The sequence below is a fragment of the Microtus ochrogaster genome, chromosome 15 (genome assembly GCF_000317375.1).
Source record: "Microtus ochrogaster isolate Prairie Vole_2 chromosome 15, MicOch1.0, whole genome shotgun sequence".
NCBI classification, from domain to species: domain Eukaryota; kingdom Metazoa; phylum Chordata; class Mammalia; order Rodentia; family Cricetidae; genus Microtus; species Microtus ochrogaster.
The window spans coordinates 43,332,411-43,352,045 of NC_022017.1; the positions used below are offsets into that span (position 1 = coordinate 43,332,411).

Below are 19,635 nucleotides of genomic sequence, written 5' to 3' on the forward strand. Positions count from 1 at the left end.
TTCTGCCCCGTGGCTTTGGTTCCGAGACTAAACTCTCCTGACTGGCAAACAGGACCAGGACCCAAGTCAACTGCCCATTTAACAATGAACAAAGGCTATGGCATGCCTGCTACCTGTGCATTCCAGAGGAAAGCCTGTCCCAGCTTCTCCAAAGGAGCCCCAGGACATCCCGCAGTCAGCCAAGGAGCCACTGAGGGACATAAATACAGTCATTGTGGAGACAGACCCAGCACAAAGAAGAAAAATCCAAACAGGCTAAGATTCCCTCTTTCTCTCCCTCCTCCCCTCTCTCTGTCTGTCTTCCTCCCTCCTTCCTCCCCCTTTGCCTCTCTCTCGCGCTCGCTCTCTTAAATCATGGCATGACACAACATTAACCCTGCTGCTGCAAAGAACAAGACTTCATTCTTTTCTCAAGTAGGTTGGAAAGGAGAGCCACCATGGCTAACAGTGATTCCTACATGGAGCAGGGCCTGGTCCATGTCCTTCCCTGCAATGATGGTGTTTCAGATACAGAGTTCACTCAACTTCCCTGCAATGATGGTGTTTCAGATACAGAGTCCACTCAACTTCCCTGTCAATGATGGTGTTTCAGATACAGAGTCCACTCATCATTATGTGCCAGGCAAATCCATCACACACACACACACACACACACACACACACACACACACACACACACAGGCATACGCATGCACACATCAAAGAAGAAAAGCAGGGTGGGTTCCATGAGTATGTCTGTGTGGCCTCATGGGGTCCCATGTTCAAAGAACCCCATGTTTGCCCAAGCACTCTGATATCACCATGTTGGAATTCTTCATCAGTTTTGAGCATCTGTTGGGAGTGAGTCATGAAAATAGTGTGGCAAATCTTGCCAGCGAAAGCAGCAGGTACACTTTCTCAAACCCATATGAGAGCAGGGTAAGGAGACTGGGAACGCCAGTTCTCTGCCCAAGCAGAAGGCCTGAGCAGGACGGTGCATGCTGAAACCAGGTGTCCTTGCCTATAATAAACACTATGAGAGTCGTGGTCATTCTTCTGTGTAGATAACAAAAGAAGGTCTATAAACTGGCTGGCATGTAGCCATGTTCTAAAAGTGCCAGTCCATCGTCTCCTGGCTTGTTTCAAACACTTCAATACAGACCATGTCTGGCTGGCAAGATTGTTCAGTGGGTAAAGACACCTGCCACCGAGACCGGCGGCCTGAGTTTGGCCCCAGGACTTTCATGATGGAAGAACATTACAAGTCATCTTCTGACCTCCACACAGACACTCGCGTACACACACCCACAAATACAAACAAAATCAATTAATCAATACATAAATAAATATAAAACTACTTTAAAGAAATTGTTTTTTTTTAAAAAAAAAACAACTGATGAGCCACGCCTTCATAATCCAAAATAAGATGAGGGGGTGGCCCAAGGACCCCTCCTTCGACTCTCAGAACCTAGGATTCTCCATTCATGTCAGACTACAGACTGGGTAAGGACACTTAGGTCACCAGGGCAGAAACCCAACTCATATTTTCTTGGTCAAAGTGTGAAGTCTATAGTTGTCACTAATGGAACAGAAGTCAAGGATCCAGGCACTGCCATGCTGGGGATATGTTCCCCCCTGCCCTTTTCCTTCTCCTCCTTCACCCAGGCTCCTGTCTCCTCGTTAGCTCTTGCTCTCATCTTCTCCCTTCTCCCCCACACTTTCTGTCTGGGGTAGGCAGTGGGCAAAATGGCCACCAAAACAGTTGTAAATTAAGAGTCCCTCAGCTCCACGGGGCCAGTTGAGAGTCTCATTCCTCTCTCTGAATATTAGTCAAGGGGAAGGCTGATTCTGGATGAACTGTAATCTCAGTCCTGAAACAGTCACGACAGCCAGAGTGCCAAGGCAGGTGTCCACATGCTGACCGACAATGACGATGACCAGGCCTCGTGACTGTCAACTCTGTTTGAAACATCGAAAATGGGGGTGGGGCAATCCACCCAAGAAATGGTGATGCTAAGCAGATAAATATCACACCCCCATTGTCCCATGGTCGATTTGCTCTTCTTTTCCTCTGCACAAGGAGCCAAAGTGGAGCGAAGGTGACATGCCCCCTGTCCCCTAAGCCACCTTCACTGAAGGAAACACGTGGGTGCCTCACAGAGTGAGGAAAGGCAAAGGCTGAGAGAGCTCAGGTGTACGCAAGGTTATTAGCACAGAATGGCAACCTCACCCACCTTTACAATTTTAATCGTCATCTGTTTACGTTCATAGTACCTGTCATTTATGCAAATGGTATTTGTTTTCCAGGTTACTGCTCATGAAAATGCCTTTTAAAAATAGCTAAATCAAAACAAAGTCTGTTGATTGAGTGAAGAAAGACCTTCACACTCACAGCCTTGTTATTATTATGCAAATAGTAAGGATATCGGCATAAATAAAAGAATACATCGGTGCCTGCCGTAACTCCAAAGACTGAAATACCAGACAAAGCTCAATATACAAACAGGACTTTTCTCTCCCAAGAGAACTAAAAAAACTAAAATTACTCTCTTGTCGGTTCCCATATAGAGTCTCTGACAAACTTAATGATGTTCTTCCTGTGTGGGTGGCACCAATCCAGGGCAGCAAAAGAATCTGTAATAAGATTTCCTCAGCTTTGGCCAGGAAAGCCTGTTTCCTGGATGTCCTTGGCACATCTGTCACGGAAGACAGATTCTCCAGGGACACTGGCCCGCGGTGTCAGGGTTTGTTTGAGAGAAAAGGACACCCAAAGATGGGCTGATATGAAAATCACTCACCATAGAGTTGGCCAGAGCAATTATTATTGGGCACAGAGGAGACCCTTCTCCCACCATCACCCAAGGGCAGCTGCCCCAAAAAACACTAGCCATCTCTCTGGGGCCAAAGCTTTCCCAAGTTGATTTCACTAACAATCCACTTGTAGAGTTGGCATTTGTCCTTTGTTTGGTTGGCAACGATGTCTTCTAGTTGAACATCAATTCCAGCAAAATTAATTAAAGAATGTCTGCATTGTCCCCTTTTTGATTATTTCCTCTCCAGGCCAAAGAGAAAATCCATCAGGGTTTTGATGCAGACCGAGATGCCAAAACGCTGTACAAAGCCTGCAAAGGAATGGGTATGAAATAATTTTTTTCATTTATTTGTTTTTGAAATTGATTAAACTTGATGTCATGACCAACGATCCCATAGCAACAGGAGGTGACCTACCTGTCATTAGCATTCTAAGCTAATTCAAGTTGATCTCTTCCAATGAGGTCTCAAAGTTATACTAGGGGCTCATTGCTTTTTAGGGTATTGGAAGCTAAATCCTATGATATTTAATTTGACCTTGAAGTCATGGGGAACTTGTTTAGGAGTCAAGCTTATGCTATGTTCATCTTGTCTCATTCACTTTGGCCTTTTCCGTGGGACGTCATGAGTAATCAGATCTGATAAGAGCTGGATTCAGGGCCAGGAAGATGCATCTAGAAGTGACAGCCCTACTGGGCAGTGACAGCTTGGGGAAATCAGAGAAAGCGTAGAGGCGGTGGTTTCCTGCTTACATACAGCTGTGGCTCATCTCTTTTCTCACGTCCGGCAGACAGCATGGAAGACTTAGGGTGTTTACACCTGAGGTTTACTAAATGGAAGGGAACCCTGGGGTACTTTCCAGGCAGCTGAGACTTCCATGATGCTCTTTGGGGAAGGCCAGATGCCTGGCCAGGGGGTGGAGACGGGGGTGTGTTATTGGGTATGGTGATGATGCAGCATGTTCAACATGAACTCTTCCGTTCTCACCTAGAGTTCATGCTAGAACATCTGGGCTGAGCATTTACTGAATGCCAAAATCAGAGTCCTCATGCGATTCAGAATGGAGCCAAAGGGCCTCTTACTGTGTAGAGAGCCTGTGTGAACACTGCCCAGCTCAATGTTACCTGTCCATCATCACCTTGTTTAGCCACCATGCCCAGCTTCACTTTAATTTTTTTAAGAAGCCAAATTTTAAAAGAAAAAAAAATACAAGATGTATTATTTTGATGATTTAGTTCCATTGGTCCCAATTTATATAAAAATATCATTTACCCTAATATTGACAAAATTATGAATGAGGTGTTTTAGATTCTGTTTTGTTTGTTTCTCTCTTTGTTGTTTTGTACTAAGTCTCTGAAATTTGGCATGTACTCTGTACTTATGGAATATTTTGATTTGCATCAATCACCCTTCAAGTACTAAATAGCCATGATTGGTCGATTAGTAGCTGCTGGGTTGAATGGAAGGCCAGAAGCCCCAAATGTAGCAAAGATTACAGGCACTCTCACCTAGGCAAGTCAGAATTATAATAGTCGGTGATAAAATGATCGGCTGGAGTAATGGCCCAGTGGTTAAGATCACCCCCTGCTCTTCCAAAGGTCCTGAGTTCAATTCCCAGAAACCACATGGTGACTCACAACATCTCTTGAGGAAGAGACCTGGTCAATCATCCTCATTAACTTAGACCATGAAACCCAATGGGCAAGTTCAACAGAACCACCATATACAGGCTGCCATTGCATGTTTCAGCATTTCCAGGGCATAAATTTCATTTTTCATTTCATGATAAAATGATAGCTTATTTCTTCAAATGAGGCAAAACTTAGGTTACAGTTTGGGGTCTTTTTGCTCTCCTGGTGTCTTACAATGCCTTAAGTATGTGGACAATCTAGGTCATGGGCAACCCAAAATGGTCCCCAACTTCTTCCTAACACTGGCTCTCCTTTTCTGCCTGGGCTCCAATGCTACCCCTCTCCCAGTTCCTCGGCACCACACCCTCCACCAGGTTCTGCTTAAATTAACCCTTTACGGTGTCATCACCATCACCCGATGCCACCAAAGGGAACGCCTTAATGCCCAGTACATGGACCAGCAGGACCAGTGGCCTTTTAGATAACAAAGTCACCGGAGATGGTCTATGCATGGCTCCTCAGATGTCCAAAGGCATGCTAGTCATCAAGGGGTCTTTGAGAGACATGGGGAAGGAAGGGACTGTCCATTTTGCATCTCCAATAGTTTTCAGTAAGAAGACTGCAGAGCCTGGGACCACACCTTTGGGTAAAACTCGGGTCCACTGAGGTGCACAGAGGTCAAAATACTCAACCACTCCAGAGCATGCATATGGCCTAGAACTCAGGTCCTAACCTTCAGCCCAGCACTCTTCTCTGCACTATCAGTATGTGTTGTGTACAGCACCCCATTGGCCCTCATTACATGGTAAATTAAGCCTCTTCTTAACAGTGTGTTCAGATCCAATTAGGTCAGCCTGTATACTAAGCAGGCCCAACCTGTTCTCCATCACAAAAGGTTGAATGGAGGCCTCTAGAAGGTTTAGGCCCCCAGAATCTGGGAGAATGGCCTTGTCCTTATTTAGAAAAGGGGTCTTCGTAGATGTGATTGAGTTAAGGATGCTAGGAAGAGGGCAACCTAGGTGGGTTCTAAATCCAGTGATGGGCGTCTTTAAGAAAGACAGAAGAGAAAGATGGTGGTAGCCAGGTTGGGGACATGGGAAGACAGATAGAGACTGCTCTCATGTAATCCCAGGTCAAAGAACACCAAGAAGCTGGGAGAACCGGGACTATGACCTATCAGTACAGGGACTTCAGATTTCCAGCATCCAGAACTACAGGGGCGCAAGTCGTGTCGTTTGAAGCCATTGAATTTGTGGTCATTGACACAATAACCTCTAGAAATGAATGTAGGGAACAAATGCCAGCTGGTGGTCCCCTCCGGCAGACAGGATTCAGGCCCACCCATCCCTTCTCTTGCCTTCCCTGTGCTCACCGCCCCCACCCCCGCCCCGTGTGAGAATGTGAAGCCTTTCCTCCTCAAGCTCCAGATCTAGGAACACAGCTTTCTGGGGTCAACCAGGTCAGTGTGGGCTGGAGCTTCTGCTGCTAGTTTAGCCTTGTTTATCTGCCACACGGAACCTCGCGGCCTTCAAACACTGTGGCTCCCTCCTGCCAAAATGCCATACCATCCAGTTACTCTCCAGAAAATTGCTGGGGAAGCATGCCACAGATGCCCCCGGGTGCTTCCAGGCTGGTGATCACTTTGGCTCTGACGAGCGCTGTAATTACTCCCCTGCAGGATCTGAAGTACAGCCAGCACGGAGGGTCTTTGTTTTGTTTTGTGTTTGTTCAGTTTTAAAGCCTTTCCCAGAACCACTGGGCTGGCCTGAGCGCCTCAAACCATTACCAATGTTTACAGGAAATCGTTCAGCAGCCGGGCCTGCTTCTAAGACACACGGACCGTGAAATGAGGAGTGAGGTCACCTTCAGCAAGCTGCTTCTTCTTTGGGTTGTAAAACCAGTTTTTAGGATCAACCTGAGATTTGGTCTCAAACGACTTCAAGAATATCTATGTGTCATTTTCCTGTCCTTCTTCTACTTGCAGGCTGGTGCTAAACCATCCCACAACTACTGTGCTATCTTGTGTTTATGTTTTTGCTGTTTGTTTTGCTTTCCTTTTTTTTTTTTTAACATGGGGTCTTGCATGAACCAGGATGGTCTTGAATTCATTATGTAGCCAAGCTGGTCTCAAACTTGTAATCCCCCCTGCTTCAGCCTCCCTGGTACTTGAATTATAGGGGTATACCAATATGTCAGATCTTTCTTATTTAAAAGAAAGGAAACTCTACAGAATCAAACTTTTTCTGATAAACTCATGTCTCCCTGATTGTCCAGATACAGGTTGCATATGACATCACAGTGGGGAATATTTATTATTGGCCTTTGTTATATATAGTCCATTTTAGTATAACATACAACTCAAACCAATGCAGAGTCAAAGTTCTGTCAAATGGTATGCAAACTTCTCCTGCCATTCATACATACAGATATGCGTTCACTTATTCAGAAAGACATGAAAATACCAAATGGAGGCAGGAAGGCATGGGAGGCTCTAGGATCTAAGCCTGAAATACTGAGGTCCTTAACAAGGACAGGAAGAACCCCCAATGAAAGGAGGGTCCACAGAACTGAAAAGGGACATTCTATGATATTTCAAAGAATATGAAATCTTTTCTGAGGTGAGATTTCTAGCACTCAAACATTTAAAAGTTAGCCACGAAAACGTCGTAGAGTACACAGATTTCCCCTAGTGAAAGCACTGGGGGACACAGAGACAGACAACATGAATAACAGCGTTGGAACCAGACCAGAAAGAGAAGAGAGTGGCAATCAACTCCTGCTATTTTTGCAAGTGAGCTCATCCTAGGATGTTCTCTTTTTGTGGTTGAACCCAACTAGCTGAAATCTTCCCACGATTACAGAGGTGGAAATAATCCTTAAGATGAAATGACTGGCACAAGGACAGTGGCTATCCCAGGGCTCTCTGTCCCCTGGGCTGCATCTCTCTTCTTCTAAGTTCTGGCTGGGTCTTTCCAAAGACAGTCTTAAGCGCTGATGCAAAGCCAAAATGAAGGTAGAACACAGGTGTTTTCCAGGCTCTATTTTCTTCTCTTTCTCATCTCTAACCAGAACCTTTCCACATTCCGTCCACAATCACGGCCTGTTATGCTCCCAGCTCCTCCATCAAAAGATGTCATCTCCGTCTACTGGTCCCCTAGAATCCCAGTCTCTCAGCAATCTTCACCCACCAGTTCATTCATTCAGCTCCACGCAGAGGTTACTGTGCCGGTTCTATTCCCCTTCAACTGAAGGTAGACACCAGCAACTTCAGGTCTCTCAGGGCTTGGGGATGAGGAGAAAGGTCTTGGTTCCTGCTGTAGAATCTGGAGACATTGCTGAGTAAAGTGATTATAGTCATGTCTTAGAATCTCATAACGACTCGCCAAAAATTACACGGTTTAAAGCCATGGAAACACGTTGACGTTACAGTTCTGGAAGTCAGAAGCCCATCATCAAAGGGTCAGTGGCTCACATTATGTTTCTAAGGGCAGTGGCCATTTCAGAAGAGACAACGGACTGAGTGGGAGAAGTGCTAGCCCAAATTCCCAGGAGCTCGGCTTTGCATCACCTTTCTTTGGGTAAATAAGTGCAGGACAGTGCAACGTGCACTTTCACAGAACATGCTAAAACTACCATAATCCACTGTGTAAAGAGACTCAAGCATATGTCAGACTTGCCCACATCCCTGAAGAGTCAATAATCCGTTGTAAGGTGTATATATATATGACCTTTCCCAAAGTTTTGCCAATGCAAATGTTATTGACTTAGTATTTCCTTCTTATTCAATTTATTTTTAACTCTTGTTCTTTCACCAAACACAAGCTCACATTAAAATTAAATCATAATTTCTAAAGGTAAAAATAGTCATAGATCAGCCTTTTTAATTCAGTCTCACATTTCCAGTACTATGGCATAGGAAACACAGGTCAGTGGACCTGGCAGAACCTTCAGCTCCCCCAAGCTCCCATTGTGGCTCAAGCAAGATGGCTGTGACTGCCACGCAGTGGTGCCCATTACAATTAAGTGACCACTGACTTCCCAGGACCCAGACCCCAGTCTCATAGCTTCATATATGTGCAACCCTACAATGGGTCCTAACACTGGCTATGGAAGAACATAGAAAACAGGAATTTGACTCTTCAAGGTTTATGAAAGTAACTGATCTACAGGCAAATATTATTAAGAGAAGCTAAGTGAGCCTCATGATAGTCATCACAGAGATGGGTCTAGAAGATCAGCTTGAGACCAAGTTGCAGGACGTCTTGTTCCATTTGGGGATTCTGATCTAACCCTAGGAGACATGACTACTCATTAATGGTACTTGGATTATGGGGTGAAATGAGCCATACCTTGCAGAGATCAGTGCCTTGCATCAGAGAGACTAAGAGCAGTCAGGATTTGCTGGCAGTGGCATTAAGAAGCAAAGGCAACAGAGGTGAACCCTGTAGGTGACTTTGGTTGAGCTAACTAAAGTGATGTCATGCATGGATATGAAATAATAGGGCAGAGAAGGGACTTAAGGATTTACCAAAGGAATCCAGCTATGCTACAATGCAAGTCGAAATACCTTGAAGAGCATTGACAATGAGGCCGCAGGCAGCTGGAAATAAGAGAGGAACTCAGAGGAAAGAGCTCAGCTCGGGGGTTGGTCTGGAGCTCATCAGCAAAGAGCAGTGGCCATCTGAACAGAGGATCACAACGAAAAAGGCCAATTGGAAACTGAGGTTAGGGGGAAGGGGAAAAAAGGGCCAGGCAGCATGTGACACCAAGAAGAAGGTAGTGGGGTGGGGAGAAACTAACGGGAAGCTAGGGTAAAGTAGTTACAGGGTTTGCAGCTTAGAAGGATGTGTGCAGGAACCAGTGCAATTGCCTTTCTCAGTTTCTTCATCTATCATTATGACCTAGGACTAGGTGGTCTCAGAAGTGCCTCGTAGAGCTCACAACTGCTGAATGTTGTTGCGGGACCCTAGCATACTCTATGATTGGTGAGCGTCCCTAGCAGAGTGGCATGGACCCAAGCCCGCTGTGGATGTGAGGCAGTGCCAGGTCCTTGCGCATTTATATTGCGCTTTGTCTGTGGTATACAATTGTTGCTGTATGCGCTTTGCGCTCTCCCTTCTCATTCTCACCTACCTTTGAACTACATGACACCAGGTTGTAGGTGAGGAACTAGAGGTATCAAAGTCTTTTGTGCATGTGCACACACACACAACACACACACACACGAGTTTGTGGATAAGATCAATATTCTGTCAATTTGGGCTTCAATCTTGTCTATTCAGATAGATAAGAAGATAAGGAACAAACCATACCCTTTATTAGGTTTCTTTTAAAAACTAACTTTATTGAGATAGAATTTATAAACCATCTAATTTCCCCATGGAAAATATACATCCCAGTGTTGTCTTAGGGTTTCTATCGATGTGAAGGGTGTCTATTACCATGACCACGGCAACTCTTACAAAGGAAAACATTTAATTGGGTGGCTTACAGTTCAGAGGTTCAGTCCATTATCATCATGGTGGGGCATGGCAGCATGCAGGTAGACATGGTGCTAGGGAAGGAGATGAGAGTTCTACATCTTGATATGGAGGTAACAGGAGGTAGTTTGTCTCACTGGGTATAGCTTGAGCATAGGAGACCTCAAAGCCCACCCCCACAGTGACATACTTCCTCCAATAAAGTCACACGTCCTCCAACAAGGCCCCACCTCCCATTAGTGGCACCCCCTCTGGGAGCCATTTTCTTTCAAACCGATACAAGTGTTTTCCTGCATTTAGAAATATATGTAGCCCAACCATAGTTAATTGATTTTAGATGAGATTGGGTATGTCCAGGATGGTATGGCCATAGATAACTGATTGATTTTTAGAATACTTTCATCTTTTCATATACCCTGTCCTCTCTGTCAATCCCTAACCCACTTTCTGCCTCTACGGAATCCTTTCTTTATTCCAGGTTTTCACATGAATAGAATCCTACAATTTGTGGTCTTTTGTGATTGGTCCCTTTCACTGAGTCTAACATTTCCAGGGTTCATTCATATTTTTCTGTACTCTAGTCCTTCTTGAGACCCAGTAGCACTCTCCTGTATGGTACCCCATATTTTGTTCAGCCATCTGTCTCCTGATGAACTTTGGGAGCCTTCTACCTTCGGCCGATTTTGACCAACGCTCCTGCTCAGATTTAGTGCAGATGTTTTTCCATTCCCCTGGGAATTAAGTTTGGGAACGTGCCATAGACATTTCTCTTTCTAACCATGCCTCTTACTGCACTGCACACCGGGGAGGTCTCCATGGATATTTGTCTGAGTGGAAAGAATAAGGTTTTTCAGGATCATCTAGCCCCATTCTAGACCCTGGCCCTTTCTAAGTCGGAGTCATGGCTTCTTCGATGACAGCAGCGTTCATCACATTTCGTGATCACTGAGACTTTGTTTCTGTCTCCTGCACTTCAGGAACGGATGAGGCGACCATCATCGAAGTCTTATCCATCAGGACATCGGAGCAGAGGCAACAGATAAAGCAGAAGTACAAGATGAAGTACGGCAAGGTATGCAGGGTTGAGCCGGTTCAGCCTCCTCTGGAGGGACAACGTGGCTAGAGTTAGAATCCAGTCTGAGAAAAATGCATTGGGAACTTTTAATTGGCTAGACAAAGGACTGACATTGCTAGGCCAACTTAATGCCTATAAATCAATACCCTTAAGTCATTGGGGTTTTTTGTTTTTGTTTTTGATGTTTTCTTGAGTTTGGATTGATTTTTCGAGACAGGGTTTCTCTGTAGCTTTAGAGCCTGTCCTGGAACTAACTCTTGTAGCCCAGGCTGGCCTCAGACTCACAGAGATCCGCCTGCCTCTGCCTCTTGAATGCTGGGATTAAAGGCATGCGCCACCACTGCCAGGCAACTCATTGTTTTCTTAATTGACTTCATTTTTTCTATTACATTTACTCATTTTTCATTCAATTTGGACTACTTCCACACAATAATTCATAAGCAGGAGAGTGATTTAAAAACCAGTTCCCACAAGTGGGGCTTAATATAGAAATATTCTTATACTTAGCTGTCCTTGAGTATATTCATATTTCTTCATAAATTATTGGTTCAGAAAACTAAAATTCTTTCTTTTATTTTTGAGATGATATAATTATATCATTCCCCTCTTCCCTTTATTCCCTCCAAATTCTTCCATATAACCCTCATTGCTCTCTTTCAAATTCATGGCCTCTTTCTTCATTGTTGTTCCATACATACATATGTACATACATACATACACACACATATATCTTTATACATGTATATATATGTGTATATTCTTAAATATACAATGCAACCTGTTCAGTCTGTACAATGTTGCTTGTATGTATGTTTCCAGGGTTGACTATCTGGTATTGGATAGCCAATTGATAAACTCCTCCCTGTGGAGGAGAATTTCTCCCGGTACCAGCTTTCACCAGTTGCCTGTGGAGTTAAGGGCCCGTGGTGCCTCCTCCCCCACCTCTGTCCACTTTGGCATGTCTATTGCTCTAGTCCCTGTTCAGCTTGTGTTTAGACAGCCATGTTGATGAGACTCTATGCGGTAGCTTCTGATATTCCTAGGAGACCCAATCTCACAGCACACTCCTGGATTCTCTGGCTCTCACATCTTTCTTTCCCTGAGCCTTAGGGGCAAGAGTTGTATTAGATGTATGCTTTGGGGCTGGGCTCCACAAGTCAGCATTCTGATTGGTCTTGGCTTTCAGTACAGAAAACTTATTAGGAGCTCTCAGTTTCCTTAACTTTTAGCATTTACTTCTTTCTCCCTTTTCCTTTTATTCTTCTTGCTGTTGTTGATGCTGTTATATAATCTTCAAGCGTTCATCAGGTTAAGTTACTAATTTGTCAACATATAAAGGAGTCCAAGTCTTCAGTCAGCGAGGCCAGCGTCTATTCCCAGAAAGACTGGTGCCATAATGGGGCTATTTATTTATATAACAAATGGTCAAAGGCTGTGCTATTGCAGGTGTTGTTGTTTGCATCTCTCTTAATAATCAGGCTTGTTGATGTCACTTTTTATGAAAATGAGTGAGTCTCCAGTTCACCTCATTGGGTAGAAGTAGAATTTTCATCCTTTTCTACGTGCCTGTCTCTAAACAGACATCCTCCAACTTACTTCTATTTATAGCCCAATAAAATAAAAAGTCAGACACAAGACACCTTGAACTCTTGTCCAACACAAAAGTAAACGTGGGTCTAGAGACTTGGCTGAGAAATAAGAGAGCATGTTCTAGCACAAAAGCCAGGAGATTGTCCTGTGCCAAGCATTTGATGATCCCCTGAGAGCTGAGACCACCAAAGAGATGCTTAAAACTTCAGAGGAGGTCAAACACTCATCCCTAAATCTTCACACTTGCTGATCCCCGAGAATAGTGACACCAAGGAACCATGGGCAGTTATTAGAGAAGCTGGGACAAGCATCCGAGCTTCCTGAAGCCTGCTTCTTAGGCATGGATGCATATAAAATACCAGTTGGGCTTTCATGCCTGTGGGACAAAAGACAGAGGAGCTGCGGCCTCTCTGCAGTCCTAAGCATTATCTATCTGAGCTGGGAAAATATATTTCAGATATCTTAGTGGACCCATACTCTACAGTCTTGAGGCAGGCTTGCCTTCACAAGATGCAGTGGTAGGTGAAGTGACAGTAGGAACAGAGGCATGATACAGCAGTCCCCTTTGAACACAGCCGATCCCCTTGTATAAAAGTTTCCAGCTTTTTCTCCCTAACCTGGAGCTCAGAGGTATAATCAGAGAAACAGCTGATTTGTGTTTTCTCAGAAAATTCTTTTCTGGATGTATTAATAATATTCTTGCATAATATATATTATCATGAATACTTTTTGACCGTTGGATGTGGGCACACTGCAGAGTTTTTCATGGATTCTGACTCCCCCATGACCCTATGGCATAGGTCTTGCTACTCTCCCATATAAAAACACTGACCAGTAGTGGAAATTGTTGAGTCTTTTCTAGCTGAATGTTTGGGGCAAATTCTTCATTTTCTGCGGTCTATTGGGTGGAGATAACACAGTTCGTCTGCCAGCTTTGCAGGCCTATGCGGAACTTCGCTGAGAGAAGCTCTCAGAACTCTAAAATGGTCTGTAAATATTCTTGCTGTTGTAATTCATCTTGGGGCGGGCACCTCAGCCCTGAGCAAGATGCCTCTCAGCCAGATTGAGGAGTAGGGGAAAGAGGAATGGGTAATTGTGGTGACCACTATCCTCAAGATCAAGCGGTTCTTACGGTCTAGAGCAGGTGTCCTGGCCCTGAAACTCATATAGTGATGTAGGCAGACGCTCACCTCCTCTTCCCAAGACATGGCACTCATCTGCCGTGTGCTCCCTGCAGGACCTAGAGGACGTGCTCAAGAGCGAACTGAGTGGAAACTTCGAGAAGACAGCCTTGGCTCTTCTGGACCGCCCCAGTGAATATGCCGCTCGGCAGCTGCAGGAAGCCATGAAGGGCGTGGGCACCGATGAGACTGTGCTCATAGAAATCCTCTGCACAAGAAGCAATAAGGTCAGTCTCCCTCGAGCTCTCGGTCCCACCTCCTGCGGGACAGGTCACTCAAGCATCAGGGATGGCTGAGCCCCCTTGGAGGAAGTTCATCCCCCTACATGGTGTCCATAAGTGGACAATAAGCAGAAATACATCTGCTAAGCTCAAGCAGGTGTTGAAAACAAAAAGGAAGGGAGCTGCATAAACAAAACGACAGCCCTACCAGCTGGCCTGCCCTCCCTCCCCCATCACAGCCCACACCTGCTCAGTTGGTGCCCTCCCCACACCTGCTCAGTTGGTGCCCTCCCCACACCTGCTCAGTTGGTGCCCTCCCCACACCTGCTCCTGTCTGACTTTCCTTTTCACTCCCTTATGAGCCGGGTACCGGGAAATGACTGCTCTTACTCACTGCTGGCTGGAGCGTAAGTTGAGACCGCTCTGAGGCTTGACTTGACAGGGATGATGTCAAAGGATTGCTGTCAGCAATCTAGAGAGAAGCTTGCACTGCTGACCCTGCCCGCTGTTTAAAACAGAAGCAAACTGGAAACCACCTAAGCGGCCACCCATGGGAGGCTAGCTAAGTCAACTGGGGGGTCTCCTAGCATGGGACACTTTCTGTCTCTCCCAGAAAAAACATGGACGATCTGCATTAGAGGCTAGCTGGACCTCCAGGACAGTATGGAGCTAGAAAAAAAGCCACAAAACAATCAGCACTGTTTTCCACTGGCTAAAATAAGATGTATACAAAATAGTTCTAGAAATTCTGTTGCTAAGGTTTCTTTCCTCAGGGAGATGGGAACAATGTCTTCCTCTAGGGTCCCAGTGACAAACCAAAGTATGATTCTACAAAATTGGTTCTGGGGAACCAATGAGTTTATTAGGCTTAAGTATAGAGCAGAGAGGGAGGAGTTACAGGCAAGAGTGTGGGTGGCATTAAAACAGCCACACTGGCCGGGCGGTGGTGGCGCACGCCTTTAATCCCAGCACTTGGGAGGCAGAGGCAGGCGGATCTCTGTGAGTTCAAGGCCAGCCTGGTCTACAAACGAGTTCCAGGACAGGCTCCAAAGCTACAGAGAAACCCTGTCTCGAAAAACAAAAAAAAAAAAAAACCCAGGCACACTGCAAGGTCTGCACCCAGTGTGCATGCCCATTCCTCTATGACTGCACAGATGCAGCTCCCTTCCCTAGTTCCTCTCAGCCTATATACCTCTTGCTCCCCCTTGATGTCACCATTACAATTAGGGAAGAATTCCATAGAACTGGTTGGGATGACTGGCTGTATGTTTAGGTAAGGGCTCCACGATCCTCTACATCCCTTCTCCCGTGAGGGAAGGTCAGTAGTCAACAAGCCGGCCTGTGATGGTCTTCTGCAAGTGGGCATAACTGAACCTACAAAGATGGTTGACATTTGGCTTGGAGGATAGTACACTCAGCATAGATACAAGTATGCAAGCAGAGATGGGAACCTGTGAAATACACACTAGACTCTAGCCTTGATTGTACAGGTGGGGATGAGGGAATGAGCCTGGGTTAAGAGATAGGGAATGCTATAGCTTAGATGTAATACTTCTGCCTGCCTAGTACTAACTGGCATGCCGTCCGTGTAGCTATGTTTGGGCTAAGGTGCAATAATTTGATACATATAGACAAAGTATCATGGCCAAGTTTGAATAGCCAGTGAAACCCTGGTTATTCAGTGAATACCTTAAGTATCTATCATCCATTTATGGTAAGAACATTCAAGGTCCTCTCCTCTAGCCGTGTTGTTAGTTATATAGTTGTTAGTTATATCTAGTTGTTAGTTATCTAGTTGTTAGTTATATCTAGCCATTATATATATATATTATATAACTATAAGATATATTCTTGTTAACTCCAATTGTCCTACTGTGCCCACTGGAACAACTCATTCCTGTCTCATGGGTACCAGTTACTTTTCTGTTGTTGTAATAAAAACCAAGAGTAGCTCAGAGTAGGAAGGGGTTATTGTGATCTATGGTTCCAGGGGGATAAAGCCCGTCTCGGCAGGAAGGCATGGCAGCACAAACAGGAAGCTGAGAGATCACATCTTCAACTGCAAACATGAAGCCTTACAGCATGAGGCTATAAACTCTCAAAGCCCCTTCCCAGTGACATACTTCTTCCAGCAAGGCTGTACCTTCCCATAGCCTTCACAAACAAAGCCAGCAACTGTTTAAATGCCTGAGTTAAGGGGGACATTTCTCATTCAAACCACCATACACTGTTACTTAGTACCGTGGACCCCTATCTCTCCGGCCTTTGGTAACCACCATTCTGCTTTCCATACTTTATGAGGTTATCTTTTTCATACCCCATAAATGAGTGATTTCATGGGATGTATGACTTTTTTGTGTCTGGATTATTTCATTCCAGGTACTCCAGAATCAACCATGTGGTCACAGATGACAGAATTTCTTTCTTTTCATGGACAGATGTTATATTGTCTTCATTTGTCTGGTGACAGATCCCCCAAGTTGACTCCATGTCTAAGCAGACTGTATGCATACACTACTTATATGTTTGCAATGTTTACACAGAAAGGGTCACTTTACGCTGGCAGATTCCCCATAGGCCTGTGCCCTGTGTTGTAGGGACAATCATCTCAGTAGAAAGTCACAAAGGCCCCCTGCATCTGGAGATGGGTATCTGCCTCATCTCTGATTCCTACTGGCTCCAAGCTTGGACACTAATTGTTTCTACCATCTTCCTAGGAAATTATTGCCATCAAAGAAGCCTACCAAAGGCGTAAGTAACATTTGTTCTGGCTTCGGATTAAGTTTTGTTTGTTGGGTTGGTTTGTTTTGTTTATAAAATTGCTGGTAACTCAGTCATCCACTTTGCCCTTTCCCTTTTTCTTCCTCAAAAGTGTTTGACAAGAACCTTGAATCTGACGTCAAAGGCGATACAAGCGGAACTCTCAGAAAGATTCTGGTGTCCTTGCTGCAGGTGAAGATAAATAGAATGGGCCTTTAAGATCTTCTGCACCATAGGCCCCGGAGGCTCCAGACAGACAGACGTCATCCAGTTCTCACTGACAGACCTCTGTCCACTCTCCACATTTCACTGCCCCACTTGGGCACACTGACAGCAGAGAACACAGCACACTGACTGAAGAGAACACAACTGGGTAGATTTCAAGCACAGAAGGAAGAGCGGACAGTTGCCTTATGGTTCGGTACCCCAAACATCTCAGCTCAATGCATCATGGCCCATTATCCACCAAGGCCCATTGGCCAAGGTCCAGACATCTGTTAGCAAACACCTTCACGGGTAATCTCACCAGAGGAAAATCAACATGTCAGCCACCCAAGGCTCAGGGAGAATTCACCTCCTTGGAGCCCCCTGTCTGATGGGACTGTTTCCTTTCTGGCTATCACCCAGAGGCCATTAGGAGTTCCTGGAACTTTCTCCAGACTCTTGCTGCATGCCCCTCCACCCCTGCCACCAGCTGCCTGCTTTCTTCAAAGCCAGAAGCAAGAGTTCTTCCTTAAGAACGCTCATCTGGTTAGGCCAGGGGTCATCCAGGATAATTTCCCTTTGGATTCATTTGCCTGATGAGAGATCTGGATTATACCAGCAAAACACTGCCATGCTATCTGACATGATGTCACTATCTGACATGATGTCATCATGAGATACCATCCCATCTGCTTTACTGCTCCATCCATACCCAAGGAAAGGTCACTGGGGTCATTTTAGCACTCTGCTATTTACCAATGTCTTTAGACATCCATAGTCTCCCATGACCAACTTTCAGAGTTCTTTAATATTGGCCACCGACTGATGGCATTTGGTATTTGTCGAAGGAGGATGCTTGCTTCCTGGTGGATACGAGGTTACTATTAGCTTTCACTGAAGACTATGGATTTGGAGAGTGACCATTGGGTATAAGAGAGGAGAGAAAGAAGAGAGGGGGGTGAGAGAAAGAGAGAGAAGAGAGAGAAGAGAGAGACAGAGAAGAGAGAAGAAAGAGAGAGAAGAGAGAGAGAGAGAAGAGAGGAGAGGGAGAGAGAGAGAGAGGTGAGAGAAAGAAGAGAGAGACAGAGAAGAGAGAAGAGAGAGAAGAAAGAGAGAGAGGAGAGAGAAAAGAGAGAGAGGATAGGGAGAGAGAGAGAGAGAGAGAGAGAGAGAGAGAGAGAGAGAGAGAGAGACTGCTTTCAGTATTTTCCAAAAGATGGCAGCAAAGAGCAGGCCATGCCACTCTGTCAGGCTGAGTGACGCTTCAGCACCCACCCCTTCTTTCCCCCAAAGTCACCCCTGTATCACAGGGCTCACTCAGCTTTTCTGTGATCAAGCAGGCACCTGAGCTAATGGCAATACATCTATCTTTGTAGGCCAATCGAGATGAAGAAGGTACTGTGGACAAAGACCTGGCTGGTCAGGATGCCAAAGATTTGTACAATGTAAGTGTTTGCATGCACCTGGCTCCACGCATTCTTTTGGTTTTCACTTATTAGCACTGTTGTAACAGGCATTTCTTTGTTTCCTGCAAATGGGAGTTACTTTGGAATGAAATATGTCTTCTGATAAATTAATATATGCTATAATCTGCAAAAATCATATTATAAAGACTCGTTCCTGTTCTTAAGCTCTGGAGCCAACCACCTCAGATCCATTTTGGAACACAGGATGGAATAAATAACAATACAGGCAGATATGTCGCATATCTGGAGGCTGGAGGCTTCAAGTGTGCCTTCTTTCCAAATGACTTCTATCACATGCAGATTTTGTCCTTCTCTGTAAGTGAGGCCTGCTCACAGTCTTATGGGGGCCTCTTTGCTCTTGCATTCATAAAGGAAAGAATTTGGCTGAACAGCATAGACAGTTTATGCCAAAGTTTATTAATAAAGCGTGTACTCCCAAGAGAGATGGGATTACCCACAAAGTAAATACCCCAAGTGGGGTCTGCTTTGTGGGTTTGAAGGGAGTTTTGTTGAGCATTTACAAGAGGGTGGCACACTCGTGGGGTGAGAGAATAACCTTCCTTTCTTATATCATGATGGACCAGATCTCTACTTTATTTCTTCTCATGAACCCACAAGGTAGAGAGTCCAAACCAGAATGTAAGGGATGCTGTAATAATGCCAGGGGCTCTTGAGGACACAGACCTTGAGTTGGTGTACAAGGGTAGCAATAGGGAGAGCGCCCTGTCACATTGGTCCCTGATACATTGAGAACTGCAGATTCAAGGATGTTTCACCACGTTCTGACAGTCGGGAGACACAGCTGTAGCGTGTGACATGGTAGTCGTGGCAGTTTACGTTATACTTAAGTGCCTGCCTACCCAGTGTCAACAGCAATATATGTTCCGTCTCTTTGCGCGGGTTCTTTTCACATTGTTTGCACTTGGCCCCAAAGGCAGGGGAAGGCCGCTGGGGTACCGATGAGCTTGCCTTCAATGAAGTCCTGGCCAAGAGGAGCTACAAGCAGCTGCGTGCCACCTTCCAAGCCTATCAGATTGTAAGTAGTGAAGCCCTGAGACTCAAGGGTTCCTTCTGACGTGGTCCTGAGCTATGTCTAAAGGAAGCCAAGATCTGGGGTGTAGGACCGAGTGTTGGGGATGGGATCATTTACATCAGTGGTTCTCAATGGTAGGAGAAGGAAGGCCCAGGATACTGCTAAACACATACAGAACAGCTCAGCTGTGCAGAATCGACCAGC

General features: G+C 45.2%; 1 protein-coding gene across 1 annotated transcript in view; it reads left to right on the plus strand.

Moving 5' to 3' along the window:
* The first annotated feature begins 801 nt into the window (after positions 1–801).
* Positions 802–19,635, plus strand: part of Anxa13 (annexin A13) — a 30,287-nt gene continuing 11,453 nt past the window's right edge. The window contains exons 1-8 of the mRNA XM_005354618.3: positions 802–918; positions 3,040–3,115; positions 10,879–10,973; positions 13,804–13,974; positions 16,686–16,719; positions 16,841–16,920; positions 18,309–18,377; positions 19,333–19,434. Of these exons, the coding sequence (XP_005354675.1) occupies positions 802–918; positions 3,040–3,115; positions 10,879–10,973; positions 13,804–13,974; positions 16,686–16,719; positions 16,841–16,920; positions 18,309–18,377; positions 19,333–19,434 (744 nt within the window). The remainder of the gene's footprint in view (positions 919–3,039; positions 3,116–10,878; positions 10,974–13,803; positions 13,975–16,685; positions 16,720–16,840; positions 16,921–18,308; positions 18,378–19,332; positions 19,435–19,635) is intronic.